A 20071-nucleotide genomic window follows, 5' to 3' on the forward strand; every position below is an offset into this window, starting at 1 on the left:
CTGGTTGTCTACTGGTCAAGAATCTGACTGCTAATGTAGGGGACATGGGTTGGACCCCTGGTCCAGGAAGATCCCTCATGCCTTAGGGCACCCAAGCCCATGGGTCCCAACTGTTGAGCCCCCATGACAACTGCTGAAGCCCACATGCCTTAGAGCCTGTGCTCTACAGCAGGAGAAGGCACCACAATGAGAAGCCCGTGCACCACAGCTGGAGGGTAGCCCCGCTCACTGCAACTAGAGAAAGGCCTGTGCACAGCTACAGAGACCCAGTGCAGCAAAAATAAATTAACAAATTAGTAATAGAAAGAAAACTATCATGTAGTAAAGATAGTATTTTTTATAAAACTTTTGTGTCCATATATAATCACACAAAATATATGCATGTGTGTACTGGTCACAATATAAAATACATTTATTGCTATGGGTTGCAATCAAAATATTTTGAAACCCACTGAATTAAAGAGATGAACTTATTGGTAAACAGATGAAGTCAGCACGTATTTCAAACACCCAAACCCTTCTTGTATATATCAGGTAAATTTTTAAAAAATCAAAGCAATACAGCCACATAGATCCCCAACTTACAAACAAGTACCAAAAATCTGTTTGAATATTGGGTACCTAGAGCTTTTCTTAAAGAAACTATCCTAAAGAGATTAAGTTCCCAACTAGTTCACAAAAGCCAGTTTAAACAGTAGCTTAACTATAGTACTAAGGTTATTATAAACCTAAATTTCTCCATCGTATTTATTTATTTGTATCTGAGGTTCAATGTAACTCCAAGGATACATTCTCCCTGCACCCACACCTTGGTCTGAGCACCAAATAACTCCTCACAGTGCAGCAAACATCCACCATTCAACATGGCTTTCCCCACATTGTGCTGAGGATCTGAGGACAGAAAGGTGAGAAGCTCTAATATCCTCAAGTAATTGAGGTACAATATAGGGCTTTCCAAACATCTTCCACATGTCCGCACTCTCCTTCTAGCTCAAAGGTCAAAGAAAGACATTTGTTCACCAGTGGTTGTTTTTTTCCCGTTTATTACTCTTTAGGAGAGACTGCCTACTAAAAAAAGAACTATGGTGGGAATTCCCCTGGTGATCCAGTGATTACAACTCCATGCTTCCACTGCCAGGGGCACGGATTCAACCCCTGGGTGGGAAACTAAGACCCTGCAAGCCACATGGCATGCCAAAACAAAAACAATGTTTCACTCCACCTTTCTTTCAGACCCCCAAGCTGCTGGAATAAATAAATAAATAAATAAATAAATAGACACACACACACCTCACTGACTTTAACACTAATAATGTGGTACTGATAATTAGCTGGCTGCTTTCCTCAAACTGTTTAGATATTATTCCCAGGACTTCCCTGGAGTCCAATAGTTAAAACTCTACACTTCCAACGCAGGAGATATAGATTTGATCCATGGTTGGGGAACTAAGTAAGGTACCACATGCTGCATGGTGTAGCCAAAAAAGAAAAGAATAGAATTCTATTACCTACAAGTTTCCATACTGAGAGAAATGTCAGTGTCTAGAGGAGCATGGCTTGTGGTATCTCCTATTAAATTCAGAAACTCAGGGTTAAGTAGAATGGCATTCTTCAACTTGACTCTGTTCTCATCAATTTATGTCCTAGGAGATTAAGAGCTATCCTGAAGAATCACATTAATGGAAATATCAGTGAATGTTGCTCTAAGAAGCCACTCCAAATACTTGTAATACAAATACATTAGCCCCCAGTATCATTCATTTGCGGTGCCATTCCTAACAGGATTTACCCCACATGGAGCAAATCTTAACCAAGGCTCTAAATTTCCAGGTGAAACCTACTAGTGTCAAGTGGGAACCAAGTGTTCAGCGTATTGCTCACCCAGTACCACTCTGGCCTTTTTTGGCTGTGCCAGCTGCCTGATCCCAATTCTCACTGACACAGTTCCAGCAGCCTCAGGAAAGGAATGGAGGCTGCAAGAAGGGTTCTCTGAACAGCCACAGCTTGAGAGAGACAGCCCAACTGGCTCCCTCTTTCATCATCCCTTAAGCACACGTCCTCTAGTTTGACCACCAGGTAGACACAGCAGTTTCAATCCGTACCACCGGCCCCACATCCTATACCAAGACTTTTACACATCTCAGGGAAAACGACCTACAAGAATATGCCTCTGCAACAACTGGCACCCAATTTTTCCGGTTTGACCTCTTCCTTTTGTGAACTAGGTCAAGTGTGGGAAGTAGGGGAAGGGTTAGAAATCATTTCAGCGTATACTTTTCAGGTTCTGCCAGACAACCTTTTATTACATCAAAAAAGCAACACTAGGCACTAGATTTTGCAAAATATGTTCTGACCAACTCTAAATTTCCTGAAATTAAATATGCATAACCACTGTAAGGTTTTTAATGAACAAAACAGTTAAATACAAACTTTCATATGCAAAATAGATTACTGTAGAACTGGCAACCTCAGAACCAAGTACTAAATTTTCTTGCACAGATTTCAGTAGGGGTGGAATGGGGAGATGTAAATGCTAATGAGTATAAAACTTAATTTTGACTTCATATAAAGAAAAAAAAAACATTGAGAAAAAACAGCTTTAAACTGAATAGTATCCTTTGAAATCAACAGCTCAGGCCAGCCCTTACATATCTGAGGTTAATACACAACCAGATTTGGGATCAAAATGAAGATTTAGGATCAAAATGAAGATTTAGGGTTTGCAATGACTTCAAATCCAGTTTTAAGAGTAGCCAAGTCACCTCATTTCCAGAAAGGGAAGTCTCTTTAGGATGACTCCAACACTCTTCTGCAGACACTTAGCTGGCCAGAGTTCCTGGGCCATAGTCCCACTTTTCCACGACACCATGCCAATGCTGTAGTGTGGACTCCCTCTGAAAGGCAACCAGAGCCCTACACCACGGTGCCTCTCCTGGCACTGTCAAGCCTCAAAAGAAAGAAGACCTCCTGCTTCAAGTCGGCAGTTACTGCTCTAGCTGCAGAGGTAAATTAACTCTTCCTTCTTCCCCCCACTGACTTCCCTCAGGATCTTTAGCAGGGAACGGCAGCTTGATCAACATTGCTTTCAGAAATAAATAGTTCAAACAAGTAATTTAGAGTTAACTTTAAAAGAGCAGCAGAAAACAGCCACTGCCCATCATGTTTGCAAATGAGTGAGTGAATGAATACACTTGAACAAACACAAAGAAAAATCATAAAATAAAATCTGCACTTCCCACGTTCATAGGGAAAAAAAAAATCTTTAAAAAAAAGTATTAATTAGCATATGTTCTTGTGTGGGTTGATAGTCCAGGGCTCTGAGCAGGCACAGCCTTATAAACAGGGTTGCAAGCAGCCCGCTGCACACCAAGTCAGGACCAGGGTGCAGAGAGAGGCCTTCATGCACTTCTGACAGCTCAGTACCTGTGAGAGAACAGAGGTGATGCAGGGACTTCTTAACCCACAATGCATGAGGTATATGGAAACGTCCATCCATGAAAGAACCACCAGCAGCTGGAGAGACGGGGCGGGGCATTCTCACAGCAACTGCTGATGAAGGATTTCCCACACCATCTTCTTCCGGAACAGAGGCATCTGGTGCTGCAGACAATCCACAAGCAACATATCCATCACATGTGACAGTGCCAGGGCATCAACAACCATTAGGTGTAGGATGTAAATAAAGTAGGATGACTGTGTTCTTTATGTAAGCCTTGACTGTGCTACCCCTTGGTACAGATTTATAGAGCCATAAAAAAAGGTTTATAATATGTACTACTGTATGCATCATAAGCATTTTTACATGTTAAGGAAAATCAAACCAGGATGCAGAATTATATAAGCCTCCAATAACAGCTTCGTAACAAAAACATGTACCAAAAAGGGAAAGAGCTAAGTGGTAGCACAAAAAGTAACTTTTTTACTTATCTGTATTTTCAAACAATTCTAAAATGGACGTGTTTTGCTTTCTTATGAGAAAAACATGAACTCTATTTAAATACAGAAAAAACAAGCCTATAAGTTTCTGCTATACCAAGTGTTTTCCATTGCAAATTCTGTTCAAATAGCAACTTCTCGCCTTCAAATCTCAAGTCAAATAATAAATAACTCCTTGTTACTTAGAGGACTTCCTGGTAGCTCAGATGGTAAAAGTGTCTACCTACAATGCGGGAGACCCGGGTTTAATCACTGGGTTGGAAGATCTCTTTAGACACATCAAAAAATGAAATCTTTGGCTTAACATTCTGCTTTAACTGATAATCATCACATGGGCCAACTTTCAAAGCAAAAACAAGCAAGACAAATCCAAAATCACCTATGACTCTTCTGATGAAATCAGAAGTCTATACCCTTGAGGTACTCCTGGTGTTTCATTGTAATTATCTGGATATACCATTTTCCTATAAAATAGTGTGGAGAGGCCTAAAAAGTCTTAACACATGGATTTGTAAATTATTTTAATAGCTCAAAACATGTAGTAAAAATATTGCACATTTATTCTTAATAAAACTGCTGAAGTTAACCAACTGTATCAATTCAGCATGGGATCCTTAGTGCATTCTGTTCAAAAAACTGGAATGGGATTAATATTAGTCCTATTATTCAATATGTACAATGTGGTAGCTATCAAAATGAGGTCTGTTAAAGCAAACTATTTTTTAAAGGAGGTTGTCCTTTGTTGGAAAAAGACTGAGAATCCACTATTACTAACATAAATTCTCAACAGTTCCCAACATACTTGAATTTCCACTCAAATGCAGAGCTATAGAGAACCAAAAATTATCAGAATAGAAGGGAAAAGAAGCATTCATAGCTCTGTCTTAAACCTGCAGCTTAAGTTCTCATGAGGCCTGATTTCTCCATGCTATTAAATATTCTAATATGCCTCCTTCTTTGGGTAAAAGTATCAGTAATACTCAAGAACCAGTCAACACTGGAGTTCAGAGATATGAGAATTGTCCCACTGGTCACCAACGACTAGGATAAAAGAATATACAGTGACAAACCTGATGTTAGCAAGAGCAGGACTATGGCCAAGGTTTACAGCAAGAATAGTAGCACAGCTACCATGATTAAGAGTTTAATGCTCAGAGGTTAAAGCGTCTGCCTGGAATGCCGGAGACCTGGGATCGATCCCTGGTTCGGGAAGATCCCCTGGAGAAGGAAATGGCAACCCACTCCAGTACTCTTGCCTGGAGAATACCATGGAGGGAGGAGCCTGTAGGCTTCAGTCCATGGGGTCACAAAGAGTGGGACACGACTGAGCGACTTCACTTTCACTTTCAAACAAGGTAAACTCAGTAACAAGTAAATGGATAAGGAGGGGTCTTCACTTACCTGAGTAAATGTGATAGGTTTATCCCTGGAGATATAATCTGCATATTTACAAGTAAACATTCCACAATCACTCCCATTCAACTGTTGAGGAATCTCCTAAAATTACAAAAAAAGAAGAGAGGAAGGGGTGAAATTTCATCAAATACAAACTCCTTTTTGACTTCTCCAAAACATTACTGTGGATAAACAATATTATAAAGGTAAATGTTCAATCTGGTATTATACAAACACACAGACACACACACAAACACAATCAGTCTTTATGTGGTACAAAAACTCAACCCATCGGTGTATGTGACCCACATAGAAAATGTTTTTTAGAAGGAAAGAGAAAAGCAAAGTGAGAATTCCATCTCTCACCTCTCATATAAACCAAAGTGAAAGAAGGTTTATTACCAAGAATAGGAATTCTAGTCAGAACTGTTTCAGGGGAATTTATAAATATTGAAAAGAGCTAAGGGTGGCTCAATTAGAAATATGCTTACAATACAACTAATCTATTTCAGCACTGCACAGTTTGACTTCTCTTTCCTAGCCAGAAAACTAAGACTACTAGTCAGTCAGTCTATCCCATCAGGAAGCTTCCATAAGCCTCTTATCCTTCTCCATAAGAGGGAGAATGTTTACAGACAGACTGAAAACCACAGTCACAGAAAACTAACCAATCTGATCACATGGACCACAGCCTTGTCCAACTCATTGAAACTATGAGCCATGCTATGTGGGGCCACCCAAGACGGAGGGGTCATGATGGAGAGTTCTGACAAAATGGGGTCCATTGGAGAAGGGAATGGCAAACCACTTCAGTATTCCTGCCTTGAGAACCCCATGAACAGTATGAAAAGGCAGAAAGGCAGGAAACTGAAAGAGGAACTCCCCAGGCCAGTAGGTGCCCAATATGCTACTGGAGATCAGTGAAGAAACAACTCCAGAATGAATGAAGAGACAGAGTCAAAGAAAAAACAACACCCAGTTGTGGATGTGACTGGTGATGGAAGTAAGGTCCGATGCTGTAAAGAGCAACATTGTATAGGAACCTGGAATGTTAGGTCTGTAAATCAAGGCAAATTGGAAGTGATCAAACAGGAGATGGCAAGAGGGAACATCAACATTTTAGGAATCAGCAAACTAAAATGGACTGGAATGGGTGAATTTAACTCAGATGACCATTATATCTACTACTGTGGGCAAAAATCCCTTAGAAGAAATGGAGTAGCTATCATAGTCAACAAAAGAGTCCGAAACGCAGTACTTGGATGCAATCTCAAAAACGACAGAATGATCTCTGTTCGTTTCCAAGGCAAACCATTCAATATCACAGTAATCCAAGTCTATGCCCCAACCAGTAATGCTGAAGAAGCTGAAGTTGAATGGTTCTATGAAGACCTACAAGACCTTCTACAACATCCAAAAAAGATGTCCTTTTTATTTTAGGGGACTGGAATGCAAAAGTAGGAAGTCAAGAAACACCTGGAGTAACAGGCAAATTTGGCCTTGGAATACGGAATAAGGCAGGGCAAAGGCTAACAGAGTTTTGCCAAGAGAACACACTGGTCAAAGCAAACACCTTCTTCAAACAACACAAGAGAACACTCTACACATGGACATCACCAGATGGTCAACACCAAAATCAGACTGATTATATTCTTTGCATCCAAAGATGGAGAAGCTCTATACAGTCAGCAAAAACAAGACTGGGAGCTGACTGTGGCTCAGATCATGAACTCCTTATTGCCAAATTCAGACTTAAATTGAAGAAAGCAGGGAAAACCACTAGACCATTCAGGTATGACCTAAGTCAAATCCCTAACATTTATACAGTGGAAGTGAGACATAGATTTCAGGGACTAAATCTGATAGAGTGCTTGAAGAACTATGGATGGAGGTTCGTGACATTGTACAGGAGACAAGGAGCAAGACCATCCCCATGGAAAAGAAATGCAAAACAGCAAAATGGCTGTCTGAGGAGGTCTTACAAATAGCTGTGAAGCAAAAAGCAAAGGAGAAAAGGAAAAATATACCCATTTGAATGCAGAGTTCCAAAGAATAGCAGGGAGAGATAAGAAAGCCTTCCTCAGTGACCAGTGCAAACAAATAGAGGACCAATACAATATTGTAAAGTAGAAAAAAAAAAAAAGAAAGAAATAGAGAAAAACAATAGAATCAGAAAGACTAGAGATCTCTTCAAGAAAACGAGAGATATCAAGGTAACATGTCATGCAAAGATGGGCTCAATAAAGGACAGAAATGGTATGGATCTAACAGAAGCAGAAGATATTAAGAGATGGCAGGAATACACAGAAGAACTATACGAAAAAGGATCTTAACAACCCAAATAATCACAATGGTGTGATCACTCACTTAGAGCCAGACATCCTAGAATGTGAAGTCAAGTGGGCCTTAGGAAGCATTACGACAAACAAAGCTAGTGGAGGTGATGGAATTCCAGTTTGGGTATTTCAAACCCTAAAAGATGATGGTTGTGCAAGTACTGCACTCAATATGCCCGCAAATTTGGAAAACTCAGCAGTGACCACAGGACTGGAAAAGGTAGTTTTCATTCCAATCCATAAGAAAGGCAACGCCAAAGAATGCTCAAACTACCACACAATTGCACTCATCTCACACACTAGTACAGTAATGCTCAAAGTTCTCCAAGCCAGGCTGCAACAGTACGTGAACCATGAACTTCCAGATGTTCAAGCTGGATTTAGAAAAGACAGAGGAACCAGAGATAAATTGCCAACATCCACTGGATCATCAAAAGAGCAAGAAATTTCCAGAAAAACATCTATTTCTGCTTTACTGACTATGCCAAAGCCGTTGACTGTGTAGATCACAATAAACTGTGGAAAATTCTGAAAGAGATACCGGAATACCAGACCACCTGACCTGCCTCTCAAGAAACCTGTATGCAAGTCAAGAAGCAACAGTTAGAACTGGACATGGAACAACAGACCGGTTCCAAATAGGAAAAGGAGTACATCAAGGTTGTATATCATCACCATGCTTAGTTAACTTAAATGCAGAGTACATCATGAGAAACGCTGGGCTGGAGGAAGCACAAGCTGGAATCAAGATTGCCGGGAGAAATCTCAATCACCTCAGATATGCAGATGACACCACCCTTATGGCAGAAAAGTGAAGAGGAACTAAAAAGCCTCTTGATGAAAGTGAAAGAGGAGAGTGAAAAAGTTGGCTTAAAGCTCATCATTCAGAAAACTAAGATCATGGAATCCAGTCCCATCACTTCATGGCAAATAGTTGGGGAAACAGTGGAAAGAGTGGCAGACTTTATATATATATAACGGAAAGTTATAACCAACCTAGACAGCATATTAAAGAGCAGAGACATTACTTTGTCAACAAAGGTCTGTCTACTTAAGGCTATGGTTTTTCCAGCAGTCATGGTTGGATGTGAGAGTTGGACTATAAAGAAAGGTGAGCACCAAAGAATTGATTCTTTGGAACTGTGGTGTTGGAGAAGACTTTTGAGAGTCCCTTGGACTGCAAGGAGATCAAACCATTCAATTCTAAAGGAAATGAGTCCTGAATATTCACTGGAAGGACTGATGTTGAAGCTGAAACTCCAATACTTAGGCCACCTGATGCAAAGAGCTGACTCACTGGAAAAGACCCTGATGCTGGGAAAGATTGAAGGTAGGAGAAGGGGACGACAGAGGATGAGATGGTTGGATGGCATCACCAACTCAATGGAAATGAGCTTGACTAAACTCTGTGAGTTGGTGATGGACAGGGAGGCCTGGCGTGCTGCAGTCCATGGGGTTGCAAAGAGTCGGACATGACTGAGCGACCGAACTAAACTGAACTGCTTTGGACACCGATAGCTGCAAGCAGGAGAAGAAAAAGCCTCTTGAAAGGCTTTAACCAGTCAGGAAATCTTGTCTTAAGAACACAGTTCTGTCCTGAAAAAAACAAAAGAGCTTACAGCTTGCAAGCACAACTCAAGGGCATCATAAACCAAAGGTGCTGGATTCCAAGCCAGGTGAAGCAAACTCACACATTTCCAAATTCATGTTGCCCTAATGCTGCCCAGCCCCTTACATATTTTGTCAGTTATAAGGAGCACAAGAGTATAAGCATAAGGAGAATAAGAGTATAAGTGAGTCTAATTCCACTGCTGGAAAACATACTAGATGACAACTCAATTTGGATTTAAAGAAATACAAATTATTATTGTAAAAAGGAAAAGGCTGAAAATGCAAACACATAAGCAGGTACCTCAAACTTTTCTCCTGAGCCCAGCATCTCTCACAGAATGCAGAGAACTACAGATTCCACTACAGAGAATTTGTCTTATGACATTTTCCATTCCAGAACACAATTATTCTTCCTAACAAACTCTTTTCGGTGCTCTCCTCAGGAGATTTCAGTACTTACTCTTCTAGTTATTCAACTTAGAAATGAAACTGCTTTTGGATAAAGAGAAGTGAGCCATTACACATAGATTAGGGCTAAAATTGAACTCATGTCGCTTACTTTAAAAGGAGCCATTAGGACTGAACGATGTATGCCGTTTTAAACCTGGAATGAGATTCAAATCTGACAAGATTCAATGCACATTCATAAATAGCATGCCTGATTGTTGAGGACTCACAGCACGGAACCCTTAAGATATAAATATACAAATTTCTCAGGTTAAGTTTTGAACAGGAACTTGAAGATCCCATTAATGCCAACCAAGAAAAGTATCTGACTTGAATCTTTTTATCTTCTTCAATTTTTGAGTCACCCTAACAGATATTTAACATTTATAATTAAAAAACAAGATCAAGGCTTAAAAGCAAACATCTTGGTTAAGTGCATTTCTAAAGACTTAGAAGTAGATCATTCTTAGGACACACACCTCAGGAGAATGAATGCATAAGGATGAATAAGGGGAGGAACAAAGCCAAGTCAAAATAATATGTTACTGACAAGAAATGCAACAAAGTATTTGAAATACAAAGATCATCACTCACCTGCGGCTTCATGCTGTAGTGGGTCCACTCTAAAAGATTCAGGTCAATATTTCTTTTGGTCTTACTTTCATCCTGTAAATACTGACTGAAAAAACAACAAAGACATATATTGATGAATCCCTGTGGACACTTAGTATTCTAATTACAAAGACACCGTGATGTTTAACAGAGTGCCATTCTCAAATCTACCCGTTAGATTTTTTAAATATGATTGTTTTTGGCTTTTTACGTTTTACTTTGTTTTGTTTCTGATTATAAAAATTATACAAGGTTATATTTTAAAAGTTAAAACATAGTATGTAAAATGTAAAAGACCTCATAATAACCACTCTGGAAATATTTTTTATTAATGATTTGCTGTTTGTCTTCTAGTTCGCTCCTCCACTCCATTTTAAAGCACACATTTTATTCTAATGAAAGAAAAAAGTACTTCATTTAAAACTTACTTTTACTCACTAATAATAGATACATTGAAACAAGACAACTAGCCTGGAAGCTTTAAAAGGAAAAAAAAAGGCACTGCCATAGGAAACAAAAAAAGGCAGGCTAGTCTAAACTAAAAGAGACTAAAGAGACATTAAGTATGTGCATGAACCCTGACTGACTTCCTGGATTAGGGGAAAAGAGCTGTAAGATATCTGATGGTATCAGAACACGACTCTTATTATTACACATCGTGTATGTGCACGTGTACTCAGTCATGCCCAACTCTCTGTGGCCCCATGGACAGAGACCCTGTCCATGGGATTTTTCCAGGCAAGGATACTGGAGTGGGTTACCAATTTCCTTCTCCAGGGGATCTTCCCAACCCAGGAATCAAATCCACATGTCCTGCATCTCTTGCACTGGCAGGCAGCTTCTCTACCACTGCGCCACCTGGAAAGTTCATTATTACACATTCAGTTCAGTTCAGTTCAGTTCAGTCACTCAGTCATGTTCGACTCTTTGCGACCCCATGAATTGCAGCACGCTAGGCCTCCCTGTCCATCACCAACTCCTGGAGTTCACTCAGACTCACGTCCAACGAGTCTGTGATGCCATCCAGCCATCTCATCCTCTGTTGTCCCCTTCTCCTCCTGCCCTCAATCCCTCCCAGCATCAGGGTCTTTTCCAATGAGTCAACTCTTCGCATGAGGTGGCTCAAGTACTGGAGTTTCAGCTTTAGCATCATTCCTTCCAAGGAAATCCCAGGGCTAATCTCCTTCAGAATGGACTGGTTGGATCTCCTTGCAGTCCAAGGGACTCTCAAGAGTCTTCTCCAACCCCACAGTTCAAAAGCATCAATTCTTCGGCACTCAGCTTTCTTCACAGTCCAACTCTCGCATCCATACATGACCACAGGAGAAACCATAGCCTTGACTAGATGGACCTTGGTCGGCAAAGTAATGTCTCTGCTTTTGAATATGCTATCTAGGTTGGTCATAACTTTTCTTCCAAGGAGTAAACGTCTTTTAATTTCACAGCTGCAGTTACCATCTGCAGTGATTTTGGAGCCCCCCAAAATAAAGTCTGACACTGTTTCCACTGTTTCCCCATCTATTTCCCATGAAGTGATGGGACCAGATGCCATGATCTTCGTTTTCTGAATGATGAGCTTTAAGCCAACTTTTTCACTCTCCTCTTTCACCTTCATCAAGAGGCTTTTCAGTTCCTCGTCACTTTTCTGCCATAAGGGTGGTGTCATCTGCATATCTGAGGTTGTTGATATTTCTCCCAGCAATCTTGATTCCAGCTTGTGTTTCTTCCAGTCCAGCGTTTCTCATGGTGTACTCTGCATGTAAGTTAAATAAGCAAGGTGACAATATAGAGCCTTGATGCACTCCTTTTCCTATTTGGAAACCAGTCTGTTGTTCCATGTCCAGTTCTAACTGTTGCTTCTTGACCTGCATACAGATTTCTCAAGAGGCAGGTCAGGTGGTCTGATATTCCCATCTCTCTCAGAATTTTCCACAGTTTATTGTGATCCACACAGTCAAAGGCTTTGGCATAGTCAATCAAGCAGAAATAGATGTTTTTCTGGAACTCTCTTGCTTTTTCCATGATCCAGCGGATGTTGGCAATTTGATCTCTGGTTCCTCTGCCTTTTCTAAAACCAGCTTGAACATCAGGAAGTTCACGGTTCACATATTGTTGAAGCCTGGCTTGGAGAATTTTAAGCATTACTTTGCTAGCATGTGAGATGAGTGCAATTGTGCGGCAGTTTGAGCATTCTTTGGCATTGCCTTTCTTTGGGATTGGAATGAAAACTGACCTTTTCCAGTCACTAATATTACACATTAGTGATTGTCAATTTTCTGAAGTGTGATAATAGCATGTGGTTATGTAAGAGAATTTCCTCATTCCTAGGTGATTATACACTTAAGTACTGAGAGCAATTTAGTTTTATCCAAATGGCCAAAGGGATATCAAATTTAACCTAGGCATCTCTGTTCTCACGCTAACCTGCATGTAAGATGTAAGTGCTAATAGGGCGTATGCTCTACATGGGAGCAGCAATATCACTCCCAAAGAGGTGAAAACTGGTTCTGAGAAGGTAGCAATCTAAAGCTTAACCCAAAAACCAAAAAAGTCTATTCATTATTTTCTCTTGTCATGGGAAAATTTTTAAAAAAAATTGGAGTGGGGAAGTATTCACGAAAAAAATAGAAAAGCTGGACTAAAGGCATCAGGAAAGGGAGGGGGCCTCAGATAACCCAAAGCAGCTGAACTCTTTATATATTACAAAAAAGACAGAGGGGGAACAAAAGTATGAATGTTATAAAAGTAAGGTCTTTTTTGTATCCTGTTATAAGCAACATATAAAATTTTGCTGTATGAATCTAATGAAAACATTTTTAAGTATGTGATATGTGTACATGTATGTGCACATGTATGTATACACATTTTACATACATCTTAAGCAGAAAAGACTAGGAGATAACTGCTTTATAGACAATTTGGTGTATCTTATGATTTTTAAAATTTTTTAAAACTTCCCTACATTTTTTATTCTTATGGGTATTTTATTCAACACCCATATAACAAGGATCTTTATACTAAATACTATAACAAAGAACTGATTACTGTTAACAACTTTTCTTCGTATCATTCATTTAACAAGTTCCTTACTAAAGTATCCTTATTAAAATTAAAACCTGGAACCTGCATTTGCTTCCAGTGACCATAAGGGGTTCAAAATAGACTCATTTCACTGCTTTGCCTCCTCCCTGTGAAATTCTTAACTTATTCTTACCTTATTCACAGCCAATAGGTGGCTATGCTTTAAAGGCAGGTTTCTAGCAATTATTATTGAAATAGCTGTCTACAAACCATATGTTTAACTTAAAAATTACCTCCAGATTCTAAGAGATGAACCCAACTATCATGGAAAGCACAGGGAAATGAATTGAGTGGGCTTAAGAAATTGACAGAACTAATTCTCCCCAGCTGACGGCTCTTTACAACATTCCGAATAGTGTATGAACCCCAGAGAAATCTAATTCAAATCACAGGATTCAAACAGGATATATTTTACATATGACAAATTTGTTTTCAAGGATGCAATTATATAATATTTCTCAGTAAAGATCTGATTTGGGGGTTATTTTTAGACAAAAAGACAGATGCAAGTCAAGTCCTGAACAATGGAGAAGACAGCCCTCACTATACATTAGACTACAGTACACCAGAGCTTCCAAGGATTAAACAGAAGAAAGACCACATAACGAAGGGCATACTGAGGCAACAGTGAAGCTTTCAGCCTTTACTTACAGAAGAATCTCACAGATCCTGTGGCCTTTTTGTCCCATAGAATCCAGATATTTAAGACACCTTTTTCTTAGGTCTATAGCCTATAATGGAAAAAATGCAACATCCAGAAACAACCATAAGAAGGAGAATTTTATTTCTAAAAAGAAAAGCATCTTTTAAACATCAATATATGTACCAACATGAGTGGATTTCTAAGACACATTTTTCATAAAACATCACAGATGACATGAGCTCCAGGCATATAAAATTATATTTTCCTATTCCTACAGAAAGGCCTAGAAACTTATTCCTCAAAACATTAGTGGTCCTCTCAGAGTGATGAGCTGCATTCTGGGGGTTTTGGGGGGGGTTGCCTTTTTCTTTATACTTGTACAATAAACCTGTTATCATCTTCTAAACCAAAGTAATAAAATAACCCATGTGTACTAAAACTCTTTTCTACTAAAACCGAAAGCTCCTCCACTACACAGACTCTTACAGCTTTCAAAACTGTTCAATTAAAGAACTACGATGTGACGCTGCAGAGTATGCCTTTAACATAGACTACTGGACTCTCAGTGGACAGAAAAAGGTCACCTTCATTACAGGCACACTTCATTTTATGTCTTTGACAGATAAGGTAGTTCTCACAAATTGAAGGTTGGTGGCAACCCTGCATTGAGCGAGTGGATCAGTGTCATTTTTCTAACACTGAAGTGTTAACAGGAAGTGTCTATTTGCTCACTTCACGTCTCTGTGTCATATCTTGGTAATTCTTCGCAACATTTCAAACTTTTCATCATTACTATACTTGTTACAGTAATCTGTGAACCGTGGTCTTAGATGCTACTATTGTGAAAAGATTACAGCTCACTGAAGGCTCAGGTGATGGTTAGCACAAAAAGTATTTATTGATAAAGTATTTTTTAATTAGGTATATGCATTGGTTTTTAGATATGATCCTACTGCAGACTTAACAGACTACAGTGTAAACATAACTTTTATAAGCACTGGGAAACCAAGAAATATTGATGTGACTCACTTTACTGAGATATTTGCTTTACAGTGGTGGCCTGTAACCAAGCCTGGAATATTACTGAGGTATTCCTGCTTTTAACAAAACAGTCATTATCCAAACTCCAACAGTTAAGCCTCTCAACTTACCACCAGGCTCCAATGTACCTTCCGATGAATAGGCACCAGAATAAGTTCCTGTTCAAAGAGACTGACCCCTTTGGTCCATCTTTTCACTGCTTGGTAACCCCCAGACTTTAATTTCGGATAGAAAAAAGTACTGAATGCATAAAGTGCTGGATACCCTTGCCTTTTATTTCTTTCCATCAGGAGATTCATGTAAAAATTAATGACCTGTAACACCAAGAGAGTAAACATTGGAATATGGCAAGTATATTATCAAAACTCAATTTCTACTTGAGTAGGATGAATTAGAAATAAGAAACCAAGGGAAGGGACAGAAGATAAAAGGGTTATCTACAACAGAAGATGGAAAGTAAAAAATGATCAGTGCAAAATGGGAGGGATTAAGAAGGAAGGAGACTGTACTTCTGAGGCATATGAATAAGAGAGCCATGAGAAAGAACTCAAGGAGAAATTCTGCAACAACTAAAAGGTGTATGTAGCTACACCACACATAAAACATGTGGAAATATTAACTGAAAGTGAATTTTACATAAATTATACCTCAATTTTTAAAAACTCACTGGAAGGAAATACACCAAAACAATAGTTATTTTGTTTGCTTTTGAGTTGTGCCATTTTTTGTTTTCATAGAAATATATAATTTTAATCATTTTAATTGAAATATAGTTGATTTACAATGTTTCAGATGTATAGCAAAGTGATTCAGTTCCACATACATATATTCTTTTTCAGATTCTTTTCCATTATAGATTATTACAAGAGAGCTGTGCCACTTTTGAATGATAATATTGTTCCTTCACTTTTCCTATATTTTCTAAATTTTTATAATAAACGTATTATATTTGTAATATGAAACAGAAATGTTCTAATTTTATAAGAATGTGTTTATATGTCATGAGTCATGACAAGAGGGAAGGAAGGCAAAGGGAAAAAATGCAGGGGGCTGCATGGCTGGCTGGGTACAGGATCAACTAGAAAACTGGCAAGAACTAAGCTTTAGCCGAAGACGTAAGGATACAAGGCCATTAGGCAAATGTTTATACTTATCACTCAAATGAAATAAACACATAGTGCATATAGAGTGATCAAAATATTTATTATTGAAAAAAATAAAATGGCTCCTGTAAGAATTCATCTAAAATAAATGATCACTTGTCTGCTTCCTTCCATTTATCAGTTGCACCCAGGGTTCATAAAAATGTCACTAATAAATGAAGATGTAGATGAAACAAAGCAGAGGCAGAAGAGAGAAACATCGCTAATAAGAGGCAGCAAACAATCAGAATTAACTATCTTTTCAAGGTTTAAGATGTTTTTGTTTTAGGTAAACTAAAGCTGCCTTAGCAATCCCTCCTGTGTAGAAACCATGATGTTACAGGTAGAAAAGAGTTAACCATAATGGTAGTCCAAGGAGTAAAAAAAAAAAAAAAAAAAAAAAGACAACTTACTTCATCATTGAGCCAGTGATAGTTCCTCAAGGTCTGGATATCTCCTCGAGTGATTCGTAATTTGAAAGCACTACTTAGGATCTCATCCTGTGGGCCATGGCCTAGAGCATTACTGATTTCCTTTTCCATGTCCTGAATTATAAAGTTCAGAGGTTGTTACTTTAATAAAGAACCATTATCAGATACTGAAAGTCTGAGATTGAAAAAAGCTTTTCATCCCTGTAATACTTGACCCTTAAGAAAAACTATCAAAGACCTACTAAATTAAAAGATAAAAAGATTTTAATTCAGGACCACAAAGCAGTCTTACTAACAGTTATAAGAAATGCCAGCCCAATTATTAGCTGCTAGAAAAAGTTATTGGGTAAAAGTGTTTGAAGTATAGTCTCAATTATCCTACTACCATTTATTGAGCACTATGAGCCAAACACGTACCAGATGCTTGAAGTGCTTCGTTAAACCCTATCTGTGGGGAAAGTACTGTCACCATTTTATAGAAGAGGTAAACCTCAGAGAATTTTGGTTACGTGCAGAGTCATATGATGATTAAAAAACAGAGCCAAGATTTGAACCCAGAAGTGTCTAACTCCTGAACTTTCTTCTCGTTTCACAACACTATAAAAGCATTTTCATACTTTCCTTAACTGTCTCCTGAACCTTGATTTTAAAAAAATCAAAGTAATAAAATTAGGGCATCAAAGAGATCATTCTATCCATTTCTGATGTGAAGAGAATAAGCAGAAACTAGAAAACTAGGCAGCAGTCTAGCAACTGAGTCCTTATTAAATAGATGGCATCATTTTTCTAAAGAATTACACAGATAAACATAAATTTATGCTATAAGCCTGAATCTACAAACCAACTAGAAACTTTCATCCAAATATTTTCACTTCTGCTTCCTCTACCACTATACACAATTTTGCAACTTCATGGATCTTTCTCTCCACCTGCATGCCCAATACATAATAAGTGCTCAATAGATAATCACCGAATAGGACATTGGCTAAGACAACAATGGAGGAGTCAAAATGTGGGCTCACTTTTAAAATGAGAATTTTTAAGTTAACCTTCATTTCCTTGTTTTCTATAAGCTTCTACTTATTTGTTGTACAATGATCAATGAAAGGGGCATTTTAGAGAACCATAATCACTTAACAAACATTGCAATGAAGGAGAGTTCCCTGGCAGTCCAGCACTTTCACTACCAGAGTCTCAGTTCCAACGCTGGTTGAGGAACTGGTATCCCATAGGCTGTGCAGCATGGCCAAAAGTAAGTAAATAAAATAAAACGTTAAAAAGACAAAAACAAAAAAACTGCAACAAATCTCTTTGTAGTGTCAAACTCATACTACATAACTCAAAATACTTTAAGCCTAGAAAAAGAATCTACAAAGAATCCATTATATTCCAAGATGTGTGACAATTCTGTCCACTCACATTTGCTGAAATTAACCTAACCCCTTAGGCCACTTGTACAGATCACTAATGATCAGTGTAGCAAGTAACTGACCTGCCCTTGGGCCTGATTTCCTTCACACATACATTCCCGAGCCTGGAGAAACTCCTCAAAACAAAACATGCACTCAAGCCTTGAATAACTAAGGTTATTTAAAAACATGCCTCTTATTTGATTAACACAAGAAACAATACCTCTGTAAGTTCAAGAAGATCATCTGTCCTTTTATCCCTTTCTTTGTTTGAGCAATTTTTTTCTTTTGTCTCAAGTATTGACATTTTCCTCCTGAGTAAGCCATTGCTTCCACTGCCCAGGCGGAGTCGGGCTGACACTTCTTCAGACAGGTCAGGTTCCAGCTGAAATCCCCTCCTCTGGTTAAAAAAATTCCCATATTCTATTGACATGTTTGATACTTGTACATATACACATACATAACACATGAAATATAAAACAGCACCATTATTTTGAAAGAAAAGAGAATTAGTAAATCCCCAAATGAGTAAACTACAAAAAGCGTTATCTGCCTGTCCCTACAAGAGGGAAAGAAAACTTCAAGACCTAAGGTTCACAACAAGACACCTGAATTATAAATCATGAATCAGAACATTCATCATTTTCCCAGGAGGTAGCAAGAAAATTTGGAGAAAGCAACGGGCACCCACTCCAGTACCCTTGCCTGGAGAATCCCATGGATGGAGGAGCCTGGTAGGCTGCAGTCCATGGGGTCGAAAAGAGTGGGACACAGCTGAGCAACTTCACTTTCACTTTTCACTTTCATGCATTGGAGAAGGAAATGGCAACCCACTCCAGTGTTCTTGCATGAAGAATCCCAGGGACGGAGGAGCCTGCTGGGCTGCTGTCTATGGGGTCACACAGAGTCAGATACAACTGAAGCGACTTAGCCGCAGCAGCAGCAGGAAAATTACTTTCACTTCTCTTATCTCAATTAAAAATAATATAGTCAAAGGATATATTGAAAAACTTTAAAAGAGCAAAATATATATATGACCCTTAATCCTATCACTCAAAATAAACCACGGGTGGACTTCCATGGTGATCCAGTGGTTTTTTAAGAATCCATCTGCCAACGCGTGGGACATGGGTTCGAATTCTGGTTCAGGAAGATCCGACATACCTCAGGGCAGCTAAGCCCCTGTGCCACAACTACTGAGCCCATGCTCCAGAGCCTGTGAGCCACAACTACTGAAGCCTAAGCACCCTAGAGCCTTGCTCTGCAACGAGAAGCCACCACAATAAGCCTGCACACCAGAGCACCAGAACTAGAGTAGACCCCGCTCATTGCATCTAGAGAAAGCCAACACACAGCAACGAAGACATAGCATAGCTAAAAATAAATAATAAAAATTGTATATTAAAAAAAAACCCAAAATGACAATAAAAATAAACCACTGCTATTTTTACAGGTAAACTTGTTCTTAGTATAAAAACAGTGGACTGGTTCAAAATTGGGAAAGGAATACGTTAAGGCTGTATATTGTCACCCTGCTTATTTAACTTATATGCAGAGTACAACATGTGAAATGCTGGGCTCGATGAAGCAGAAGCTGGTATCAAGTTTTTACAGGGAGAAATATCAATAATCTCAGTTATGCAGGTGACACCACCCTTATGGCAGAAAGTGAGGAGGAACTAAAGAGCCTCTTGATGAAGGTGAAAGAGCAGAGTGAAAAAGCTGCCTTAAAACTCAACATTTGTAAGAAGATTTGTAATAGTTTCAAGTAAATATGAAATCTTGAATCTGAAAAGTCCTGAACAAATATTTTCCTAAAGATGTATGGGCTTCCCTCCCAGGTGGCGTTAGTGATAAAGAACTCGCCTGCCATGCAGGAGACATAAGAGACGAAGATTCAATCCCTGAGTCCAGAAGATCCCCTGGAGGAGGGCATGACAACCCACTCCAGTATTCCTGCCTGGAGAATCCCATGAACAGAGGAGCC

The 20071-nt window shown here is 39.0% G+C and overlaps 1 protein-coding gene across 1 annotated transcript in view; it reads right to left on the minus strand.

Moving 5' to 3' along the window:
* Positions 1–2343: 2343 nt before the first annotated feature.
* SENP2 (SUMO specific peptidase 2) overlaps positions 2344–20071 on the minus strand; it is a 35056-nt gene continuing 17328 nt past the window's right edge. Inside the window, exons 11-17 of the mRNA XM_068971465.1 lie at positions 18308–18484; positions 16658–16789; positions 15213–15416; positions 14070–14149; positions 10320–10404; positions 5338–5433; positions 2344–3600 (exon numbers count right to left, since the gene is read on the minus strand). Of these exons, the coding sequence (XP_068827566.1) occupies positions 3538–3600; positions 5338–5433; positions 10320–10404; positions 14070–14149; positions 15213–15416; positions 16658–16789; positions 18308–18484 (837 nt within the window). The 3' untranslated portion in view covers positions 2344–3537. The remainder of the gene's footprint in view (positions 3601–5337; positions 5434–10319; positions 10405–14069; positions 14150–15212; positions 15417–16657; positions 16790–18307; positions 18485–20071) is intronic.

The sequence above is a fragment of the Capricornis sumatraensis genome, chromosome 1 (assembly GCF_032405125.1).
Source record: "Capricornis sumatraensis isolate serow.1 chromosome 1, serow.2, whole genome shotgun sequence".
Lineage (NCBI taxonomy): Eukaryota > Metazoa > Chordata > Mammalia > Artiodactyla > Bovidae > Capricornis > Capricornis sumatraensis.